This window comes from Nicotiana tomentosiformis, chromosome 7 (genome assembly GCF_000390325.3).
Source record: "Nicotiana tomentosiformis chromosome 7, ASM39032v3, whole genome shotgun sequence".
NCBI lineage: Eukaryota > Viridiplantae > Streptophyta > Magnoliopsida > Solanales > Solanaceae > Nicotiana > Nicotiana tomentosiformis.
In genome coordinates, this window is record NC_090818.1 from 85622432 (window position 1) to 85643395 (window position 20964).

The 20964-nt window shown below is 37.3% G+C and overlaps 2 protein-coding genes across 4 annotated transcripts in view; one reads left to right on the plus strand and one right to left on the minus strand.

Moving 5' to 3' along the window:
• The first annotated feature begins 821 nt into the window (after window positions 1-821).
• Window positions 822-16832, plus strand: LOC104095782 (DEAD-box ATP-dependent RNA helicase 20-like). Of its 3 annotated transcripts, none has more exons than XM_009601984.4 (14): window positions 825-1265; window positions 1898-1990; window positions 2096-2305; window positions 2388-2483; window positions 3414-3488; window positions 3708-3869; window positions 4296-4376; window positions 5245-5343; window positions 6503-6598; window positions 10250-10381; window positions 15379-15453; window positions 15893-15982; window positions 16080-16154; window positions 16322-16832. In XM_009601984.4, exons 1-14 carry the CDS (start codon window positions 984-986, stop codon window positions 16493-16495), a joined length of 1740 nt encoding a protein of 579 aa, XP_009600279.1. In that variant the 5' UTR covers window positions 825-983; the 3' UTR covers window positions 16496-16832. The 3 variants fall into 3 exon arrangements, with proteins under 3 accessions (XP_009600281.1, XP_009600279.1, XP_009600280.1); XM_009601985.4 differs by having other exon boundaries at window positions 828-1265; window positions 2096-2260; XM_009601986.4 differs by lacking the exon at window positions 15893-15982 and having other exon boundaries at window positions 822-1265.
• Window positions 16833-17629: 797 nt separating this feature from the next.
• LOC104095781 (protein NETWORKED 4A) overlaps window positions 17630-20964 on the minus strand; it is a 4059-nt gene continuing 724 nt past the window's right edge. The window contains exons 2-4 of the mRNA XM_070181690.1: window positions 20301-20358; window positions 20102-20210; window positions 17630-19659 (exon numbers count right to left, since the gene is read on the minus strand). Of these exons, the coding sequence (XP_070037791.1) occupies window positions 17945-19659; window positions 20102-20210; window positions 20301-20315 (1839 nt within the window). The 5' untranslated portion in view covers window positions 20316-20358 and the 3' untranslated portion in view covers window positions 17630-17944. The remainder of the gene's footprint in view (window positions 19660-20101; window positions 20211-20300; window positions 20359-20964) is intronic.

Sequence of the window (20964 nt, forward strand, 5' to 3'; positions counted from 1 at the left end):
TAAATATTAAATAATTTTCATTGATAGTTAATACTTAAACACCAATCGTAAAAGCGGCTACCTGGGGAATTGTTTTTTCAAAAATAGCCATATTTACAACTAGTAATTGAAAAATAACCACAGTTTCAAAAGTAATCAATATTTAGCCACTTTTCATGTAAAGATAAAATTTGAACAAAAACACTCTTAAAAATATGAAAATATTCCAGCATAATATGCTGGAGTTCGAATTTTTTACATATGAGATTCCAACATAATATGCTGGAATTTTATAATGTGTTAGAGTTCCATCATAATATGCTGGAAGTTTATATGTAGGAGCTCCATAATCCCACATATTTATGTTGGAACTTTTAGTGGCCGGAGTTCCAACATAGAGGGTGTTTGGATTGACTTTTAAGCTGATCAAATCAGCTTTTAAGTTCTTTTTAGTTTTTTTCAGTGTTTGGCAAAATTAAAAAGTGCTTAAAATAAGTTAAAAATTGCTTAAAACAAGCCAAAAACAATAAGTTGGGCAACTCCAACTTATTACTTTTTTGGCTTAAAAGCTATTTCTGTTGAAAAAAATACTTTTTTTAAGCCAATCCAAACGGGCTCATAATATGCCGGAAGTTTATATGCAGAAGTTTCATAATCCCGCATATTATGCTGGAACTTTCCGTATTTCAGCAAAATATTGGTTATTTTTAATAACTTCAGGCTATTTTTTAATTTTCAGTCCGAAAACTGACTAGTCCGTGCTATTTTTTACCTTCATACATCTTATATTGGCTAATTGGTCAAGGCCCAATATGGAGGCCGAAAATGGTCCTCCCAAAAAACATAGATGTCATCAATAAAATCCCAATGTTTGAAAGCGCAGGCTTTTCAGCATTCCACTTAAATCACTCCTTTTCTTTCTAGAACTAGAACTAGAACAGATATTAGCAGTCTCATCTTATCCCGCGAGTTTTTTTTTTACTCCTGAAGTAATTCTCTACACAATGTCTTATGTACCTCCTCACCTGAGAAACTTTTCTGCCGGCAAAACCACCACTCTGAACAGTGACGGCGCCGCCGCCGATTACTTCTCATCAAAACTCAGCTCGCATCAGTCCAGAATTCATTGCAATGGCGAGCTCGACAAGTCCTCGTCCAACGGATACTCTAATTCATCTCGCCGGAGCTCCGTTAATTACTCGACGGCATCGAGAACGGCCATCCCTGACCCTGAGTTTCCCCAATGGAAGCCTTCCGAACGTGTTCTCCGTCTTAAATCCGAGCAGGTTTGAATATTCAGTAGCACCAGGAAGTGATGTTATTTAGGTTATCAGTATTTGAATTGTCCGTTTCTATTTTCGGTTAAAGTGTTACATTTTTTTACGTGTTCTTAGGGTTTATGAAAATTTGCTGAACTTCAATTTAGCGGTTTAATTTTGTTTGTGGTGCCTTGAATTTAGCAAAATGAGAAATAAGTTTGCATATATTTCGCTAATTGGCAGTTGAAGTGTTTTTTTAAGCTATAGAAGGCAGTTTATTAAAATGCTGCATGATGTTTGTGCCTGTAACATTCTCTAGTTTGAGGTATATTTGTGTTATTCCCTAGTGCACGAGAACTTTACTTGTATCTTTAGGCCTTCACTGCAACATTATGATTATTATTTTTGTTATATGAACTTTTACATGCTAGAGAAATTGCTATATTATGTTAAACTTTGGATATTTCTGTGGTAAAATACCAGTAGTTTATTTAGTATCTAAGTGCTGCCAATATCTGCTAACTGCAATTTGAGGAAATGCAATGTATGAAAAGTTTAATTCCTGTTGACTTACATGAATTGTCAATCTGTTATTGTTTTAATTGGTGATCCTGTTTTACGTGTTTGATCCGCCTTTTGCTGTACATTTTTATCTGCAGATAGAAGAGATTCGATTAAGGCTTAACGTTGATGTAAATGTTGCCCCAGGCTCAAGTTCTGCACCTGCACCTATTGAATCATTTCCTGATATGGTTAGTTGAATAATTAAATTCATCGTTGACAAATCACTATATTTACTTTTTAATTTAAGGGCATAATTAAGTTATTTGGATCCTGCTTATTTGTTCTCCCTGCAGTGCTTGCATCCAAGCATCATGAAGGATATTGAAAAGCATGGCTACACTGCACCGACTTCTATTCAGGCTCAATCCATGCCAGTTGCTCTTAGTGGCAGAGATCTCTTGGGTTGTGCTGAAACTGGTAGTGGGAAGACCGCTGCGTTCAGCATACCTATGATACAGGTTGCGAATTTCATGTCCATGTCATATTGCGAATCTGTCAGTGTGGTACTTGATCTTGCTTATATGAGATGCTTCAATTGTTGTGATGTTTAATAATTACGATACATGTTATTCTCTTTCCATGCAGCACTGTTTGGCTCAACAACCTCTTCAACGTGGTGATGGACCTTTGGCATTAGTGTTGGCGCCTACGAGAGAGCTTGCGCAACAAATAGAGAAAGAGGTGGATTGCGGCACTTTTAAAATTTGTTGCATTTTCTTCATATTCTGCATATATTTGTTTCATTTTTTTTTGAAGAGGAGCCTTGGCGTAACTGGTAAAGTTGCTGCCATGTGACCAGGAGGTCACGGGTTCGAGCCGTGGAAACAGCCTCTTGCAGAAATGCAGGGTAGGGCTGTGTACGATAGACCCCTGTGGTCTGGCCCTTCTCGGACCACGCGCATAGCAGGAGCTTAGTGCACCGGGCTGCCCTATTTGTTTCATTTTTCCTTTTTCACTGTGGTTTCACACTCTCAAATTCTGATCTTGATCAGACCCTTGGACTTGCTCCTATTTCTTTTTATTATGTAATCGATCAATATGAACAACACTAGTTTCTTTTTCTCTCTTTTCGGTTTTATTGAAAACATAAAAGACTCTCTTTAATGTGGTGCTAATTGAACTAATAATCATATCAAAAGGGACCTGAAAAACATAATGGCTTGCTACTCTACGCTTGCTTCGCTTCTTGAACCTCGAATAAATGGTCATCCTTCAAAAGCAGTCTTGTTTAGTTAATTACATAAATTACTAACTTATGCTACCGAAGCATGCTGTTTCACCTTGCCTCTCTTTTTTCATGTTGGTTTTAATTAATTAACAGGGTCTCAATGATTCACAAGAGTGGACTTCATTATCACTAGGTTCCAATTATGCATTGCTTTGTTGATTTGGTTTTATTACTGTACAAAGCCTCCTCGTCTTACTTTGAAAATATTCCTCATAACCAATAATTTCGCATGTGAATTTACCCGTGTTCATTATGACCAATATATATAGTAGCCAGACATATATAATATGGCCATGATGTTAGACAAGAAAAATCTCAATTTATTTTATTTTGCCTTGTAAATATTGTGTCTGTACTTGAACTGCTACACATTGTCTTTTCAGGTTACGGCTTTCAGTCTGTCACTGGATTCCTTTAAGACCTCAATTGTTGTAGGTGGGACAAACATTAGTGAACAGGTAACTTCATTTTTTAATATCATTATTAGGGTGCTCTAGTATCTGTGTGGTTCATACATACTACATGAGGATAAATAAAGCAGATATCTCTTCTTTTACTCTTGAATTTATTTTTGGGTTGTGCCTTGGTACAATTATTTTCATCTTTTATGTTACATGATGATGCAAGTCTAGCCTTGTCATATTTTGTAATTGTGGTTTTTATTGGATGCAAGACAGAGGTCTGAACTTCGAGCAGGAGTACATATAGTGGTTGCTACTCCAGGAAGACTTATAGATCATTTACAGCAAGGAAATACTTCCCTCTGCAGGATCTCTTTTGTTGTTTTGGATGAGGCTGATAGAATGCTTGATATGGGGTTTGAACCTCAGATAAGAGAGGTATACCTTCTATTTCAATTTTGTTTATCTTATCTTTTCAAGTGAACATTATTTTCCATTTTACCTGTTAGGCTGATCACCTATAACTCATGTTCTATACCTCCCTGATGCTGTGAGGAGTATATTGCTGTTTTCTAATTTCTTTACATACATTTGTTAGTCAATTTAGTAGCTGTTTTGCTACTATAAACTACATAACAGTGGTTGATAATACTTTTTTACATTATTTTATTTGGCTGGTATCTTTTTGTAAAATCGGAAAACCTCTCATGTCATTTGACTCCTGATCACCATTTGTTCATTGGCTATTGTAATTTGTTATAGAGATCTATTTGGCATCAAACTGGATTGTTTGGTCTGTGGTTCTAGACTTATTTGATTATGAAACACCATAAATGACAACTTCCAAATATTACTCTGTCGTAGGTGATGCGAAATCTTCCAGAAAAGCATCAAACACTGCTCTTCAGTGCCACCATGCCAACAGAAATTGAAGCATTGGCACAGGTTAGGTTTCTATTTACTTCTTCCTTGTATTAGTCAAGGTATTTAACATAGTATCCTAGTGGGCTTATTTTGTGGATGCTAGGATTCTAAGATCGCACGGGTAATTCTAAGCATGATCAGATTCCATGTTGACATCTACCAATGATATACCATGCGAATACAATGTCGGAACAATGAGAACAAGGTCAAGCTAGAAATTACTATTCAATTGGCAATACTTGTTAATAGTGGTGGCAAAATGGTTAAAAGAAAACAGTTAACCACTCATATTATCCATATTAAAAAATGGGTTGGATAATGAACTTTTAAAAACGGGTCAAATATGGATAAGAACCATATTATCCATTTAGAAAGTAGATAGCCAATGAGTTTAACTTTTACATTTGTAAAACTTTAAATTGGGGGTTCCTCAAGTTTGGGAGACTAGGAATTCTTCCAAAGTGATCATATTCATGAAGCCATGGATAATATGGTTACCCATATTATCCGCCGGTTAACCCGTTTTTTATCCGTATTAAATATGGGTCGGGTCGGATAATTTACCCCGTTTTTTTATTACCCTTTTTTGACCCGTCCCATATCCGACCTGACCCGCCAGTTTGCCACCCCTACTTGTTAGAAGGGTTAAAGCTACTATACTATAGAGAATTCACTTTAAAGAAACTGGTGCGGGCTGAATGTTGAATTCTGTTTGAGGTTTTGTTCATAAAGCACCTACTTCCATACTTAGCTTTTCTCCTACAATGTCATTCTCCATGTATATGCAATTCATCATTACTTAAAGATCTTCAGTTTTGATAAACACATGATGGAGTCAATGTTATTGTTTTGTAAGAGAGGTTTCAATTATCTCTTTTTATTATTACAGGATTACTTGACTAATCCGGTGCGGATAAAAGTTGGAAAAGTTAGCAGCCCGACTGCAAATGTTTCCCAGATTTTAGAGAAGGTACCTGAAAATGATAAGGTATGTTTGGTGCTGAGCTTAAATAGCAAAAGATAACAGATTGACTTGCATTGCTTTTAATAGCTTCAATGTTACCATATTTTGTTGCAAGGCTTTTTTTTATTCGTTCTTGCTTGTTACTTATCTACATAGTTGTTTGAGTTATGCTTCTAACAGTGTTGCACTCATCATTCTTTGCCCATAGTGTGTGTCTTCCCCGTCTTTGACTTTCATTTTTTGATAAGGATAAAGAATCAATACTAAAATCTATGTCATCATAATAATGGATACATCCACATTCATGTTGATACAAGCTGTATATATGTGTGTGCTTTTGGGCGGGTCATAGTGGGTTGTTAGGCTTGACAAGGCTCTCCAGCCAAGAGCTATCTAATGCAGAAGGAGCTAACTTTTACTGCGTGAAGTGTGATGAAATTCCAATTTCCCAGCATAATAATATTCTAAAGTCTGGAAGGTGATAGAAGGTGTTAGAGAGTTCCGCTGTCTTTTCCCAAATGTTTTATCAATTAAAAAGGTACTCACCCTATTTATTCATTGTTTGGGAACAACTATGGTGAATCGATAGCAGTTGCCTGTGCTGGTGGGAGATAGCAGGTACCTAGTGGAATAGTCAAGGTGCACTCGAGCTGGCCCGAACATCGTCGTAACAAAAATAAATAAACAAGAGGCAAAACAGTAATACAATTCTTATTGAGATATCAAGGGATCTTCCATTCGCTAGGTTCTACACATATTACATGAGGGCAATCCTCCATGTTATCTTTTGTTTTGTCTATTTACCAGCAACTCCGTGGTGCTTGAGTCTTCAAAATGCAACTATAAGCGATTCACTTTTTGGTCTATCCTTTGTTGGATAATTTTCTGAAATATATGAAGGGTCTTCCGGGAATATAAATATTGTTCGTTTTGCAGTTGTGCCAAAGACCAAATATATATTAGAAATGCTAGAAATTCGAAGTTCAGTTTTACTTATGTTAGATTTCTTTTACAATTTTTGTTCATGGGGAAGACACAGTTATGTCATAAACTATCTTGTACTTGAGGTCAATCTTATATAGTTAGAAAAACAAGCTTTCAAGTGTAGATATTAATTGTCACCAGATCTATGGGTCTTGATCATGCTTGTAGCTTGATGTTGTTGTAATGATAAATTTTGTAGATTGACCGACTTTTGGATTTGTTGGTTGAGGAGGCAGCTCAATCTGAAAGATCTGGTCATCCCTTCCCTTTGACCATTGTATTTGTGGAAAGGAAGGTAAGATCTTTTGAACTCTGATTTTCCTTTCTGCTTTTGCCCTATCCATGCTAAAGCTGCCTTTTCCAAGAATTCCCTACTGAAAATTACAGAAGATCATTAAAGGAAAAAGTGAAGGATAATAATTTAAATCACCTGGTACTTTTTAAGGCGTGATTACCTTCGGGTTTCTTGTCCAATCTTTATTCTTTGTGTTACCTGCAAGGTAACAATAGTGATCTTGCAAATGTTAATAGTCAAACCGACCTTCTACCTGCCATGTGATCATGGTAACCTCTAGTGTCACATTAATGAACCGTGTGAAATGGGTTTGTTGCGTATGGAAAAAGTTAATTGTCTGTTGGCTAAGCTACATGGGCTTGAAAAATCCAACTTCTAAATGTGATAAAACCTGGTTCGGGATAGCCAATAGGATGATAGTTTATTGCTAACGAGAGTGTTTCATGGAATCTCAGCTGTCTGCATCAAGTAATTTTGTCAGAGACTTGCAAGAGCTATGACTAAACTGCCATAGCGGATTTTGGGTTCTCATAAAAGCTAGGATGCAAAGTCCTCCTATCATTCACATTGTTGGATTTGTCCTAGGGCTGGGGAAATGTCGCCATAGATCATTAGTGCCCAGCTTTTCAATTGGAAGAAAAATGACAGAATTATAAATTTTCGTAACTGTCCTTGTCACATATATTGAAGAATTATTTCTCTGTTTACTCTGAGACTATGTATATTTTTAAATGGTAAGATTTGTATTCAATATAGCACAAAAATAGTGCTAGAGGATTCTGTACCATATGAGACTGTCTACTTAGTTTTAAGTCGTACGTGATTGCGCATTGCATGATTTAATTTAGTCTTTTCTGGGAGTGGGTTCATCTTTGTTTCTGATTAGTCTATCATTAGTGACCTTTAAGCTTGTAATATAGGGAGTTCTGTGGTTTAAAAAAATTATTGTTCAAGATTTAGATATCAGTTTTATGCTAAGTTACTAACCCCCCTCAACTTTAGCTCTGCAACTTTATGGTACCTCCAACTTCAATTTTTTTTCTGAAGTGCGGATTAGCCCAAAACATCTTGTTAACACTTGAGATATTAATAAGAATATAAAATAGTAGGCAAATTTAGTGACTCAACCAACTAAACTTCTAAACATCATTTTTAACAAAATACACTTGTGTATGGGGGTGAAGAAATGTGGAAAATACAAATGTATATGTTGAGAACTAAACGCCTGAAGTTGGGTTGTTACATTCTATATGAGCTCACATTGCCCATGCCGAACCCCGCCATAGAAGAGAGTTGTGTCAGATTGATGGACAGCGAAAAATTAGTCAATTTATGATGGACCCTCGGAATATTAAATGCGTTTAAATGAAGTGGAATGGATTTTGAAGATTTATATTATCAATTTCAGCTATATTGGTATCGGGACATAGTAATTTTTGCATTTACGCTTGACTGCATCTTTCAGTCCCGCATTGACTCCCAATAGTAGCCAGAGATTTGAAGGAGTCTGTCGGGAATGTAGAGTATCCTATTTTTGTTCTTTTGATGTCTTTTAATAATCAATTAATCGACTCTGCCCCTAGAGCTTTGGTCTAGTGGTAAGAGCGCAACAATGATATGTGGGTTACGTGCACGTTACATGTTCAAATCATTCCCAAGATAAAAGCCTGGTATTTTAGTGGAGAAGGGTAAAGGGGCAGGCCCATTATGTATCAAGTTTCTCACCGTGCGCCACTAGCTCTCAGGGAGTTCTAGGTTATAAAAAAAAATCAATCGTCGACTACTACTTATTTCCATAGTTGGGATTGGTTATATGAATCCACCGTATTTATTCCGTGTTATTCAGGTCCACTTCATTTCAATGCAGAATAAAAGATCTTTGAAGGCAAATTTGGTGTACTGTTCTTAGTTAAGTTCGCATTGGACAAGGTTGTAATTTTTTTAACAACTTCTATCCATATGATCTTGTGTTGGTATTTATCTTGTACCTTTTCATCACCTTCAATCATCTTTTTCATAATGTCTTTTAATACATAAAAAATTAGTTTTGCTCAGCAAATGCTTTGAAGAAAAGGAGGATAAAAGAAAGATGGGCTCAATGCATCAAATTTTGGCTCTACATTTCTAGTACGTAATATAGTCTGGATTTAACGTGCGATCAAATTCGACTCAAAGAGAAAGATTAACTAGTTGTCAAGCTGAGCTATAAAAGTGTCATCGACTCAGTGAATCCAAATTAAGCTAAGGGAGTTCAAAAGCAGGATGCTAAACAATGAACTATTTCAATTCTAAAAAATTTGGGGTCGGCTATATGTATCATTTGTACTTATTGGTTAAGTTTATGTTTATTGCATTTGATACTAAATAATTTGTCTCAATAGAATGAGGGTTCTTTAAAACTGCAGGCTCATTAAATCTACAATTCTCTACTGAACAAAAAGAAAAAGAAAGAATCTACACTTGTCGCTATACGAACGTACACGTTCTAACTAGGAGAGGAAGACTCGTGACAAACATGTACATAATGTAATCGTAACAACAAAGCCTTTACTCAAACTAGTTTAAATTGTCTATGTCAATAGGCTCTGTTCTTAGTTAAGTTCGCTTATCACAGTAGATTATAGGTCTTTTTAGGCAACCAAGACCCTTTAAGTTGTTGAAGAGCGCCTCACACTGCATGTCTCTCTAATTAGGATTTCCATGCATTTTCTTTGACAACACATAGTATTAGTTTGATGTTTGTAATGTATATATTTTGATTTAGTTGTTAGTGTTATGAAGGCGCTGCCTGGAATAAACCTAATTAGTCAATTTGACATTAAAAGACAGACGTGAATTGAGAGAAGAGTATCTCTACCAAAACTTCTGTCCCGGTAATTTAGTTGAATGCTTGTTGCATTTAAATGAAGTGGTAAAGTGGTGTTAACTGGTAAGTATCATACATGTGAAAGTGCGCAAGGGCAGTAAGGAGCTTATTGTTAAAGTAGCATAAAGTTAAATTTGGTGGCTAAGTTGGGGGCTGTTCAATGTAAGGTTCTTAAAGAAGATATGTAAGACACTTGTATTTTTCCATTCAGCTCTTGGTTAAACCAATTTTTAGTGTAAAAGATGCCACCACTCACCAGCACTTTTTGCTCTGCCTTCATCTGTCAGTGGCTGTCACTAATCTGATTTGCTACATTCTGAGTCCATCTTATTCGTATAGGCACAGGCAGAGGCTCATTAGAAAAGCTCACTGTACACACTTGACACTTGAGAAACTCCTTAGGATTAGTACTACTTTTTTCCTTTTTTTTTTTGGATCAGTTATTACAACTACTATGTTGTGCCACTTGACTTTTCGGGATGAGGGGGCTGACTTCAGTAACACAGCTTGTGATCCCCTAGAGGGGACAGTAAGATTGAGGATTCCTTTGATCTGGTAGTCTTTTCCCCTCTTAGAACTGTATGACTATCCCTTCCCTTCATATGCTTTTGTGGATAGCTATGGGTTTTTTGAGCTTGTACATCCATATGGCCTGACTGGTAAGTGATTTTAATTCTTGCACGGCTGTCTTAAAAATTTTGATTTACCTTCCCAAAGAACTTCAGTGCTTTTTTAATCTATAAATGCATGCTTTTAACTATGCATTATGCACCATCATCCTGCAGACGAAGTGTGATGAAGTAGCAGAAGCTTTAACGCAGCAGGGTTTGCTTGCAACTGCACTTCATGGTGGTCGTAGCCAAAGTGAAAGAGAGGCCGCCCTTCGTGATTTCAGACACGGTCCTATCAATATCTTGGTATGATTAAAACATCTAATTTTGTAATATTTCATGGATTTTTCGCTTGTTGAATACAGATTACTTATGAATTTCTTTGTCCCTGACTTATGTCAGGCAATAAGAGTATATATTGCCAAGCAACATCAGTTGGTGGTGCTTAAGGGTGTGAAACTATTTTGTTTTCCTTTGAGGACAAAGTATGGTTTCTTGAAATCGAATTGCCTCTTCTGTCCTTTATTCTTTTCTTTTTTCCCTTTTCTATCAGTCAGCTTTATTTTCAGAACAGGACTGAATACAAATATTCAAGCTTCACCCCTTTCTGATGCAAAAAGATGATCAAGGTTGTTATTTGTTTATTAACTTTTTAATTGTGGTAAGAAGAAATCTTTTGTGGGTGTTTGGACCAGGAACTGTCACGACCCAAAATCCCTCCGGAGTCGTGATGGCACTTAGTCTTTACAACTAGGTAAGCCTGATACATACCGAAATGATAACAGGTTCTACTAAACAACTATTAAACATGAACCAGAAATTTCTAAATAAACCAACAGTCTCAACATGATACAATATCCCAAAACCGGTAGTACAAGTCATAAGCCTTCCTAGGAGTAATTATACATAACGAATACATCACTGTCCCGAAATAATAGGAAACAATGGAAGTAAATACAATAGAAGGTGACTTCGGAGCCTGCGAACGTCCAGCAGGTGTACCTTGAAGTCTCCAACCGCACAAGCATGAATCTCAAAATCAACTCGATCCGAAGTACTTGGTTCTGTACAAAAATATGCAGAAGCGTAGCATGAGTACACCACAGTGGTACCCAGTAAGTATCAAGCCTAACCTCGGTAGAGTAGTGACGAGGCCAGGTCAAGACACCTACCGAACATGTAAACCTGTGCAGGATATGACATAAAGCTAACAAGGAAGGAATATCAATGTAATGCCAATAGCAGAAAGAATTCAGATTACAAACAATAGTAAAGATAAGGGGGACACGAATGGCAATGAGAAATAACCAAGTAATTAAGCAACAACATAGTCGGGGTACGGATGTAGTATAAATGTGTTCAAGTAGGGAAAACGATGCCAACTCAACCAATCAAATCATTTCTAATACACAATTTCAACAATCCCACTTCTCGTAATCTCATATCATAAATCACAACTTCCAAACCTTTAACACACATGGCACCTTGTGCCCACATTTTCCGTCTCACTTCGCACGGCAAAGTCCATGTGCTACTCGGTACATAATATCCGTGTCAAATGCTAATTAGGATGTTCAAGAGATTTATTTATATATCGTAAAGTAAGATTTCAGTTTCTGAACCAAGTAGGAAATCAATGGGGAAAAAAAGAATTTATTTTAGAAATCATTTGGGTGCAGAAAACAACATTTTCAACTAAAATAAAGCATCGGATAAGCTACTGAATTCAATGTAAAATTTATTAAATCAAAACATAATAACAATTCCCTTTTTTTTAAAGTAAAGTAAAAACATCAGACAGGGTAAGGAGATTAAGTTGAGAAATCAATTAAAGTGAAATACGACAACTATTAGAAATAGTAAAGTACCGAATAAAGCGACAAGTTTTAACTTAAGAGTCACATAAGATAAGCATGTTATTAATTCTTTTATTTAAAACCGTTATGTTACCACAACTCAACATGGTATGAGATAACGACTCAACGTAATAGATTCATCTTGAAAATCAATTTACCAAAATAATAGTAATAGGAAAGGAAAGCAGGGAATGATGGCAAAGCAGTACACTAATGGAACAACTCATTCCTCGAACACCAGTAAAAGAACTAGAAATACCAATCCTCAGAGTCTCGTACGAAAGAATCGCAGCCAACACAATACAACAAGGAATACAAAACACATAAACTATTGCGGCGCGCAACCCGATCCCACCGTACAACACTATCCACCCTTATTCACCATGTAAATATCAATAATAATAAATATTATATATGTTGCGGCGCGCAACCCGATCCCACCATATAATCAGAGTCAATATCATAATTTACCTTTATTTTACCATATCAATCCATCCTTATTTCACCTGTTGCGGCGTGCAACCCGATCCCCCGTACAATATTAATATCACATATAAATATCCTCCCTTATTTCACCATATCAATTCACCCTTATTTCACCTGTTGCGGCGTGCAACCCGATCCCCGGTACAATAATTTAAATCAACAACAACAATTCAATAACTCAATTTACAAGAATTTCTACAATCAAGGGTATGAGTACACGGTAACAAAGGAACCACGTAAAAAATCAGAGGAACACAACAAACTTTACAAAAATGACAGGACAAGTAAGGCACGTGATAACTAAGTATGCAATCACAACAATTAGGACATGTAGCAGATAAGCACTGAGTCATAGAAGAAACTCAACAATTAAGGGGTCACAAGACAATAAGGAAGCAACATCTTCAACTAAAGTATATGAATGCAAAGTATCATGTGAGAGGAAGAACAAGTGCCGACAACGTTGATTAAAGCATATAAGAGTGGATTCACAATGAAGGATATCACATTTTATGTCAATTAAATTAAAGGCATGTAAAGTGTATAGACATTCGAAACCGGTCAATTACCATATATAAGCCGTGTACCCACTCGTCACCTCGCGTACACGGCTTTCACATAACACAATTATCTCCAATCCTAAAGGGTAGTTCCCTCCACACAAAGTTAGGTAAGATACTTACCTCAAAGAACCTCGGACGACTCAAATCTAGCCAAAATAACTTCAAATCATAAACAAAACTCATAGGAAACAATCCGGATAATAAAGCATCAATCTTTAACAAAAACTAAAAAGTCAACCCAAGGGCCCGCACCTTGGAACCCGATAAAATTCACAAAACCCGAACACCTATTCCGATACGAATCCAACCATACCAAAATTATCAAATTCCGATATCGAATCGCCCTTCAAATCCTCATTTTTCATTTTGAAAGATTTTTACAAAAATTCTCATTCTTTCATTCAAATCACTAATTAAATGTTAAAAACAAAGATGGAATTACGAAATATAATCAAATCCGGATAAAGAACACTTACCCCAAGCCAACACGTGAAAATCCCTTCCTAAATCGCCCAAATCCGAGCTCTCTAACTCAAAAAGTGATAAAATATCAAAAGCCCTCGAAATAAAGTACTTATACACTGCCCAGTGATTCCTCTTTACGCGATCGCGAAGAACAAATTGTTGCCCAGTGAAATAAAGCTTCGCGTTCGCGGCACAAACCTCGCGAACGCGATGAACAATGACCAAAGGCTTCGCGAACGCGTGCAGACAATCGCGAACGCGATGAGTAAAAGTCCACCAGCTCCACTATGCGAACGCGAACATACATGTGCGAACGCGGACAATGAACAGCTAAAGCATCGCGTCCGCGTAGAACAAAATTCCTGAGCTCTCCAGAAACCTTTCGCGATCGCATCGTCATCTTCGCGATCGCAAAGAACAATAGGCACACCAGCAAACCAACAGACCAAAAACATGGAGAAATAGCCTGTAGCCTATCCGAAACCCACCCGAGGCCCTCGGGACCCCGTCGAAACATACCAACAAGTTTCATAACATAACGCGGACCTGCTCGAGGCCTCAAATCACATCAAACAACATCAAAACTACGAATCGCACATCAAGTCGAACTTAATGAACTTAGAATTTTCAACTTCTACAACTCGCGCCGAATCATATCAAATCAACCCGGAATGACGTCAAATTGTGCATACAAGTTCCAAATGACACAACGGAGCTATACCAACTCCCGGAATCGAAATCTGAACCCGATATCAATAAAGTCAATTCTCGGTCAAACCTTTCAACCTTCCAAACCTTCAACCTTCCAATTTTTGCCAAAATGTGTCGAAACCTTTTAGAAATATCCAAATGTGAATCCGGGCATACACCCAAGTCCAAAATCACCATCCGGACCTAACGGAACCATCAAAACTCCGATCCGGGGTCAAATACTCAAAAGTCAAACTTGGTCAACTCTTCCAACTTAAAGCTTTTTAGTTGAGAATCATTCTTCTAAATCGAATAAACTGAAAACCAAAACCGGAGATTCACACAAGTCATAATACATCATAAGATGCTGCCCAAGACTTCAAATAACTGAACGGAATGCAAATGCTCAAAACGACCGGCTGGGTCGTTACAGGAACTTTTTCCGGAAAAAATATGCTTACTCTCTGTGTTTGTTTGGTCTGTTTTCCAATAAGATTTCTTAAATAAAACCAATTTTCTGACCCTTACAAACAGCTTTGAGTTCTAGAGACTTTTGGAACAGAACGGAAAAGTTTTGACTGCAAATACTATCTTAATTTTCAATCGACTTCTTCAAAATGATTTCCGAAAAAGCTGCACAAACACCGCCTTAAAGTCCCTCTTCTCTAAGAAGCTAAGTGGAAAGCAGACCTTTTGTTATTTGATGAATTACAGGACCAGCATAAAGTAGTTACGCTTTACACTGAATTTCTTTACACCAGATGAAGTTCTGAATGCTCATCTTTATCTGGCATGAGAAACTTGGTGCTCCTTTACAAATTAGATTACTGTGAATAGAATCATTTTATCCAACTCGTAGATGTGTCTGTCCAAAATTGTCCTATGAGGAGGGTCACGTACAAGAGCGGACAGTTTTCTCTGTGATGTAAATTTGGTTCTTCTTGGACCTACAACAATGGGTTTTGGAGACTCACGTTCTACTGACTTGAACTAAGAGCACTTTGTTATCAATATAGATACGACTGTAAAGAAAAAGGAAATTTTTGTACTCTCAGTACCACTTGTATCCATAGTCTCATACAATGAAATTTTTTATATTTGAATCGATGCGCTAAATCCCTTTCAATTTGGTTCTTCTTGATTGAATTCGAATGAAATAAATTTGGTTCTTCTTGACATTATTTTTGGTGCTTTTAGAACTTTCTTGTATCTGTGCAATTAACTTCTTACGATGCATTGGCAGGTCGCGACTGATGTTGCGTCTAGGGGATTGGATGTCACAGGAGTTGGACATGTAATTAACCTAGATCTCCCAAAGGTATATCGGACTGCAAGAAAAAAAAATTCTCTTTCAAGTTACATTTAGAAGTACTTATCATGGAAACACACTATAAAAACTTGCTAAAATTGAAGGTGCAACTTTTGGATAGTTAATCCAATCTGTATTAATAATAACATAGATTTAGAAGCTTCACATGCATAGAAGAGCAGTTCCAAGTCTGATTCTTTAGTTCTCTTCACAATGTTATTCTTCTAACTCTGGCATATTTTTGTTAGTCGTCTTAAGTTCTCCCCTTGGAAACTCTTCAGTTATCTACTTTATATAGGTCTAAAAGTTCAATTTGTTACCTTTAGTATGAGTAGACAAGACCTCATGCTGATGGCTTTCTGAATCTTCCTAATTATTAGACTTTTAACCAGTTACCTGTGCATGGAACTTGTGAAACGTTGATATATCTGTTCCTATGTTAATTTAGACCATGGAAGATTATGTACACCGGATTGGAAGGACTGGTCGTGCAGGATCAACGGGCCGAGCTACTTCATTTTACACTGATCGTGATATGGTGTTTCCTTTCTCTATACCCACTTTGTCTCTTGGCTTGTTCTAATAATGATGTTCATGTTTTGATTCCTGCTGTCTTACTTGGTTTAATTTCATAGTATCTTGTGGCACAAATACGAAGAGCTATTGCTGATATCGGTTCTGGTAATGATGTGACCTTTGCTATGGGAAAGGTATGCCTCTTTGCTTCTATATCATTCTTCTGTTCGTCTCCGTATCTAATTCCTCTTCCCTCACGCTCTCCATCTCAGAGTACTGCGTGGTTTCCTTTTCTTGGATTTCATTTATTTTATCTACCATTTTGAGTTCCTCTTTTCTTATTTGTTTGTCACATTATTAGACTGCTAGAAGAAAGGAGAGAGAGGCTGCAGCTGCCGAAAAAGAAGCAAGGAGTACATTGTCTAAACTCTCTTTAGTCGAGTCTGCGGTAAATGTGGAGGATAAATATAGGCACATGATTACCCCAGCGATGATAAAAAAGGAGGGAGCTGCAGATGATGCTTGGGATGACTGATGTTTGTTGTGAACATCTTATGTGCCTCTATACTGATGGATTGAAGCAGTGGCAAGCCCGTGAAGCTACAATGTTTGGGTGTGTACATCTGTAGTGCAAAAAACGTCTAACATGGAAAAAAAAAGAAACCAGAAAATATATATAAGGAGCTGCTAGCCTCGACACCCTTTTTGTATGCTGTATTGGTGTTTTCACACGTGGTTGTCAATGAAGGGAACATTGAGCACAGTTTGACAGGTATTGAAAGTCAGGCGGGAAATAGAGTTTCATTTACGTGCAAAAAAATGACTTATGAAATCTTAATTCCATTGTCTAAAATTTTGTTGTTGATTTGGTCTACAGCTGTTTATATTCTTTACTACGTTCAACCTCTTAGGGCAGGTGTAGGTGATGATCCATAGGAGTCAGATCCTTTGGGCTATAAACGATTAGAAAGGGGATTAAAGTCTGTGGAAGGCTATAGTGACGACACTTCTGTTGGGATATTCTTGAGCATTTACTCAAACTGCTTTCTGCATTACGCCTGCATGGCCCTGAAGAATATGAAATTAGAAAATTTATCAACAAAAAAAATGTAAATTAGAAAAAGGAAAAGAGTAAAACATTACGCATAAATATGCTTATGGATTTATTTTAGCGTAACAAATGTGATGATGATAGCTGGCAATTTCCACGACCATAATGGTGAGCGCGAGTGCAATTCAGAAAATTGTGATTTCAATATATGTTGCTGTAAATTCTAGGCTAGCACCCGAGCAAATCGATGCTGCACGGTTTTTGTGTCGTTAAGAGCACATTTCATTAACTTTGAATAAGTTGGATGATATCGACTTTTCAAAAGAAAAGAAAAAACAGTTGCATTTAACTGACATATTTTAGCAATTTGTGTCAAGCTCAAACTTATTTCCTGTGAAAGAGTTGGTGATTACATAATGATGATGATGTAAAACAAAATAACAAGGCGCCTATAACTCAGTAAATAGAGTGTCTGTTTCCTAAGAAGGAAGTAAGTTTGACCCCTGCATGGCGCGTTATTTTTTTTCTAAAATCTGTTGCCAATTGGCTTTAGCTTACGGAGCTTTTCTTGTCATCTAAGCACATAGATTTATCCAAAGGAGGACCATTTATCACTCATACCGTAAAAATTTACCGTGATCCGAGTATATAAAAGTTGAATGAGAAGAGTACAACAGATTCTGTTCGAACCATGAAAATGTATGGGAGAATAGCTGTGTATAACAAACCACAACTCATATTCCTGCAATTACAGAGCCACAACACTGAAAGGCAAATGACTACAAAAGGAGCTGCCAAGCTCACCATTGAACAAAGGAGAACTGATCCCTAAACCAAAAGCAAAAAAGGGTGACAGCGAAAGGGTGTTTTGGACAAAAAAAGGGATGAAAAACAACCTGATCATAATGTACTTTCCCACCATCATTAATGGACTTAGGATGCCATTACAGGCAGTCTCTTCTGTTCCAAAGCCTGCCGAAGCCTTTGGTAACCATTTCTATAATGCTCGAGTGAGAAGCAAAGCTGCCTAATTGCCTCCCGTTTCTCTTCTGCTCCTTCCAAAACTATTTCTTTTTGTCTCTCTACTTCTCTTTCCGATTCTTTAACCCTAGACCTCAGCTCCTCTACCATTTTACGGGCCCCTTCTGTTTCAGAAATCAACGCGACATGCTCAATGTGCAGTTGGTGCAAATGGTTGTTCATTTGATCAATCTGATTATCTTTAGAACTTAGCTCTTCATCAAGGCAGGCAACTCTGGCATTTAGGGCATCTCTCTCTGTTACCAGTACGTCATACTTCTGGGATAATGCGTCGAGGCTTCTGTTCAGTTCTTCAATATGGCTGTCCCTCTCAGCAATGGTAAACTTTAACTGCTCGATTTCAGATTTAAGCAGCATCTCCATTTCTTCTTTCCCCGCTGCAGTTCGTCTAACATCCTCCTCTAATGATTGGCAGCGTAGATCCATTTCTTTGATATTATCCTCCAAATATGCTCGTTCCTTTAATAATTTGGTAATCTCACCTTGAAGCTGCATGTTTTCTTCTGCTAAAGCCTTGTTGGCATTTGATATTGATTCTTTCAGTCCTCTGATTTCTTGATCACGGTCTGACAAATTGGATTTGTACCTCGCAATTCGGTCCTGCAGCTTTGAGACTTCTCTTTTCTCTCTCTCAAGTTTGACTTTCCAGCTAGAAACATCTTTTTGTGCTGATCCAAGCTGATCCTGAAGTAATTTATTGGAGGATCCGTTGCTTTTAAGTTCCTCTCTAAAGCGCTCCACCTCCTTCTCTGAATCATGAAGCTTCTCTATCGTGCTCCTCAACTCTTCCTCAAGTGTACGGATCTTAGATTCTGGGTCCAAAACTTGTGGTTCTTCCTCTGTCGCATTCTCCTCGTCTGAAATTTTAGCTTCCTGTCCTGCATTAAGCTCATGGACGTTCTTTGCATAGTCCCCTGATTCATACCTCTGAAGCTCAATTCTCAACCTGCTAATCTCTTCTTCTGATAACCGAATCTTTTCTTTTGCATTTCTAAGTTCTTCATCATATCCAGCTATTCTAGCGAGAGCCTTCTCATTGCCGCCAACATGTGATCCCCTAAATGAGCTTTCAGAGATATCTTCCTGATGCGCGCGAAGCTTCTCTTTCACGTCGCGGAGCTCAACCTCCAATTCACTAATCTTCCTACGCAACCCTTGGTCATCATCATTGCTCAGTGTACTTGAGTAATTATTGATAGACGAATCATCTGATTCTGATTCAGAATCTAATGTTGACGATTCATCTCCTTCCTTGCCCAGATCCGAGCTGCTTCCACCTGTGCCAAGAAAGAATTCAAATCCAGCGGCACGAGGACCAGGTTTAGGGCGGCTAGGCCTCCGATCTGGAGAGGGCAACCTGGAGGGTGGTTCAGAACCCACGTCAGAGATGCCTGACCCCTGTGATTGAAGATCTGAAGGAACATTTTTCCGGAGCTCTCCAGTCACATGATCATAGCGCTCGGCTAATGAGCGGTACATGCGGTAGAATTCCTCAACTAGTGTGACCAATTCTGGCCTTTTCTGATAATACATTTCTGCCCTTTTAGCAAATGAATCTGCATCCTCTTCAATGAGTTTCAACATCCTTTTGACATTCTGGTCCATCTCTGAAATAATAGACCTATTTGTCATTTTCTTGTATGCCATTTTCTCCATTAAACATAAAAAATTCTAAGCATAATTGCCAAATTAGGAGTTTTTACAGTGCATTTCTCCCAGGAGAACTGCTAGTAACCTCCTTTGAGATGAATGGATGAAAGTGTCTAAAGTTACTATCATGGAATCACAAACAAGTATGGCCACCGACTTTTCTGACCTTTTTACTTATTATTTTCTGACCATTTTACTTTAATATAAAAAATTATTAAAAATGTAAAATATAGAATTGAGGCGTTTTACTCGCTATTCAAAACACATTTAGCCCCAGTTATTTAAACGGGTTGGATCATGAGCTATGCTGTTTTGACGCACCATCTTAATCCAACCAGCTCATTATGCAAGAGTTACAATGAAAGGATTATAGAATAAGATTAAAGTGAATAAGCTTACGTTCAAGATTATCTTGCATCCACTTGGAGTTTTTGGGACTAATGTGGCTGTCCCACCACCAAGAGTGTGATTTCTTCGACTCCATCCTCCTCATCTTATTCGACTTTACCTGAAAACAAAAAAATACAAAGTACCACTAGCTAGGGTCAATATATTCATCAGACAAGGCAAATACTACTCATTCAAAGAGATATCTTACAAAAGTTGATGCCATTCTGTCCAACTTGTTTCTCAGATAAGCAGAAAAATAATATGCCCTGCATAATTATGAACACAATATATATCATCAGCAACCTGTTTCGTAGTAGTATGCATCTCTACTACGATATGAAGCTCGAAAGCTTAACTATACTGCATAACTATGGTGGTTATTTAATTCAAAGGATCTATTTCTGCTGTTCATTGACATTCTAGTCATTTTTTTCAGATAAGGGACACTCTATAGTTAAAAGATTCTTTGAAACTTGTAATCTGAAACATGTCATTTTTATGACTCTAAAAAACTATGTCATTAATGATAAAATAAAAAGTTTAAAGTAGATTATTTCAAATAGTCATAAAAATAGGTCATTCTTGAGCAAATACAAAAGTTATGGTTACATTGAGTAGACATGTTTGTCTAGTATACCATTTTGAAAGAAAGAAAGTATTTTATGGTCAAATATATTTTCCTGAAACTAAAGTTTTGAATTCAAGGACCAAAGTGCAAGGATGAATGATTGGCAGGCCGGTGGAGGAATGAAATTGACAAGGCCTAATTGTGGATCTCGTCACTAACTGGGCCCACATGACATGAATGGGAATGGGCTGAAAATTGACAAAGCCCACCCACAAACAACAAATGATACGCACCTCCTATCGCA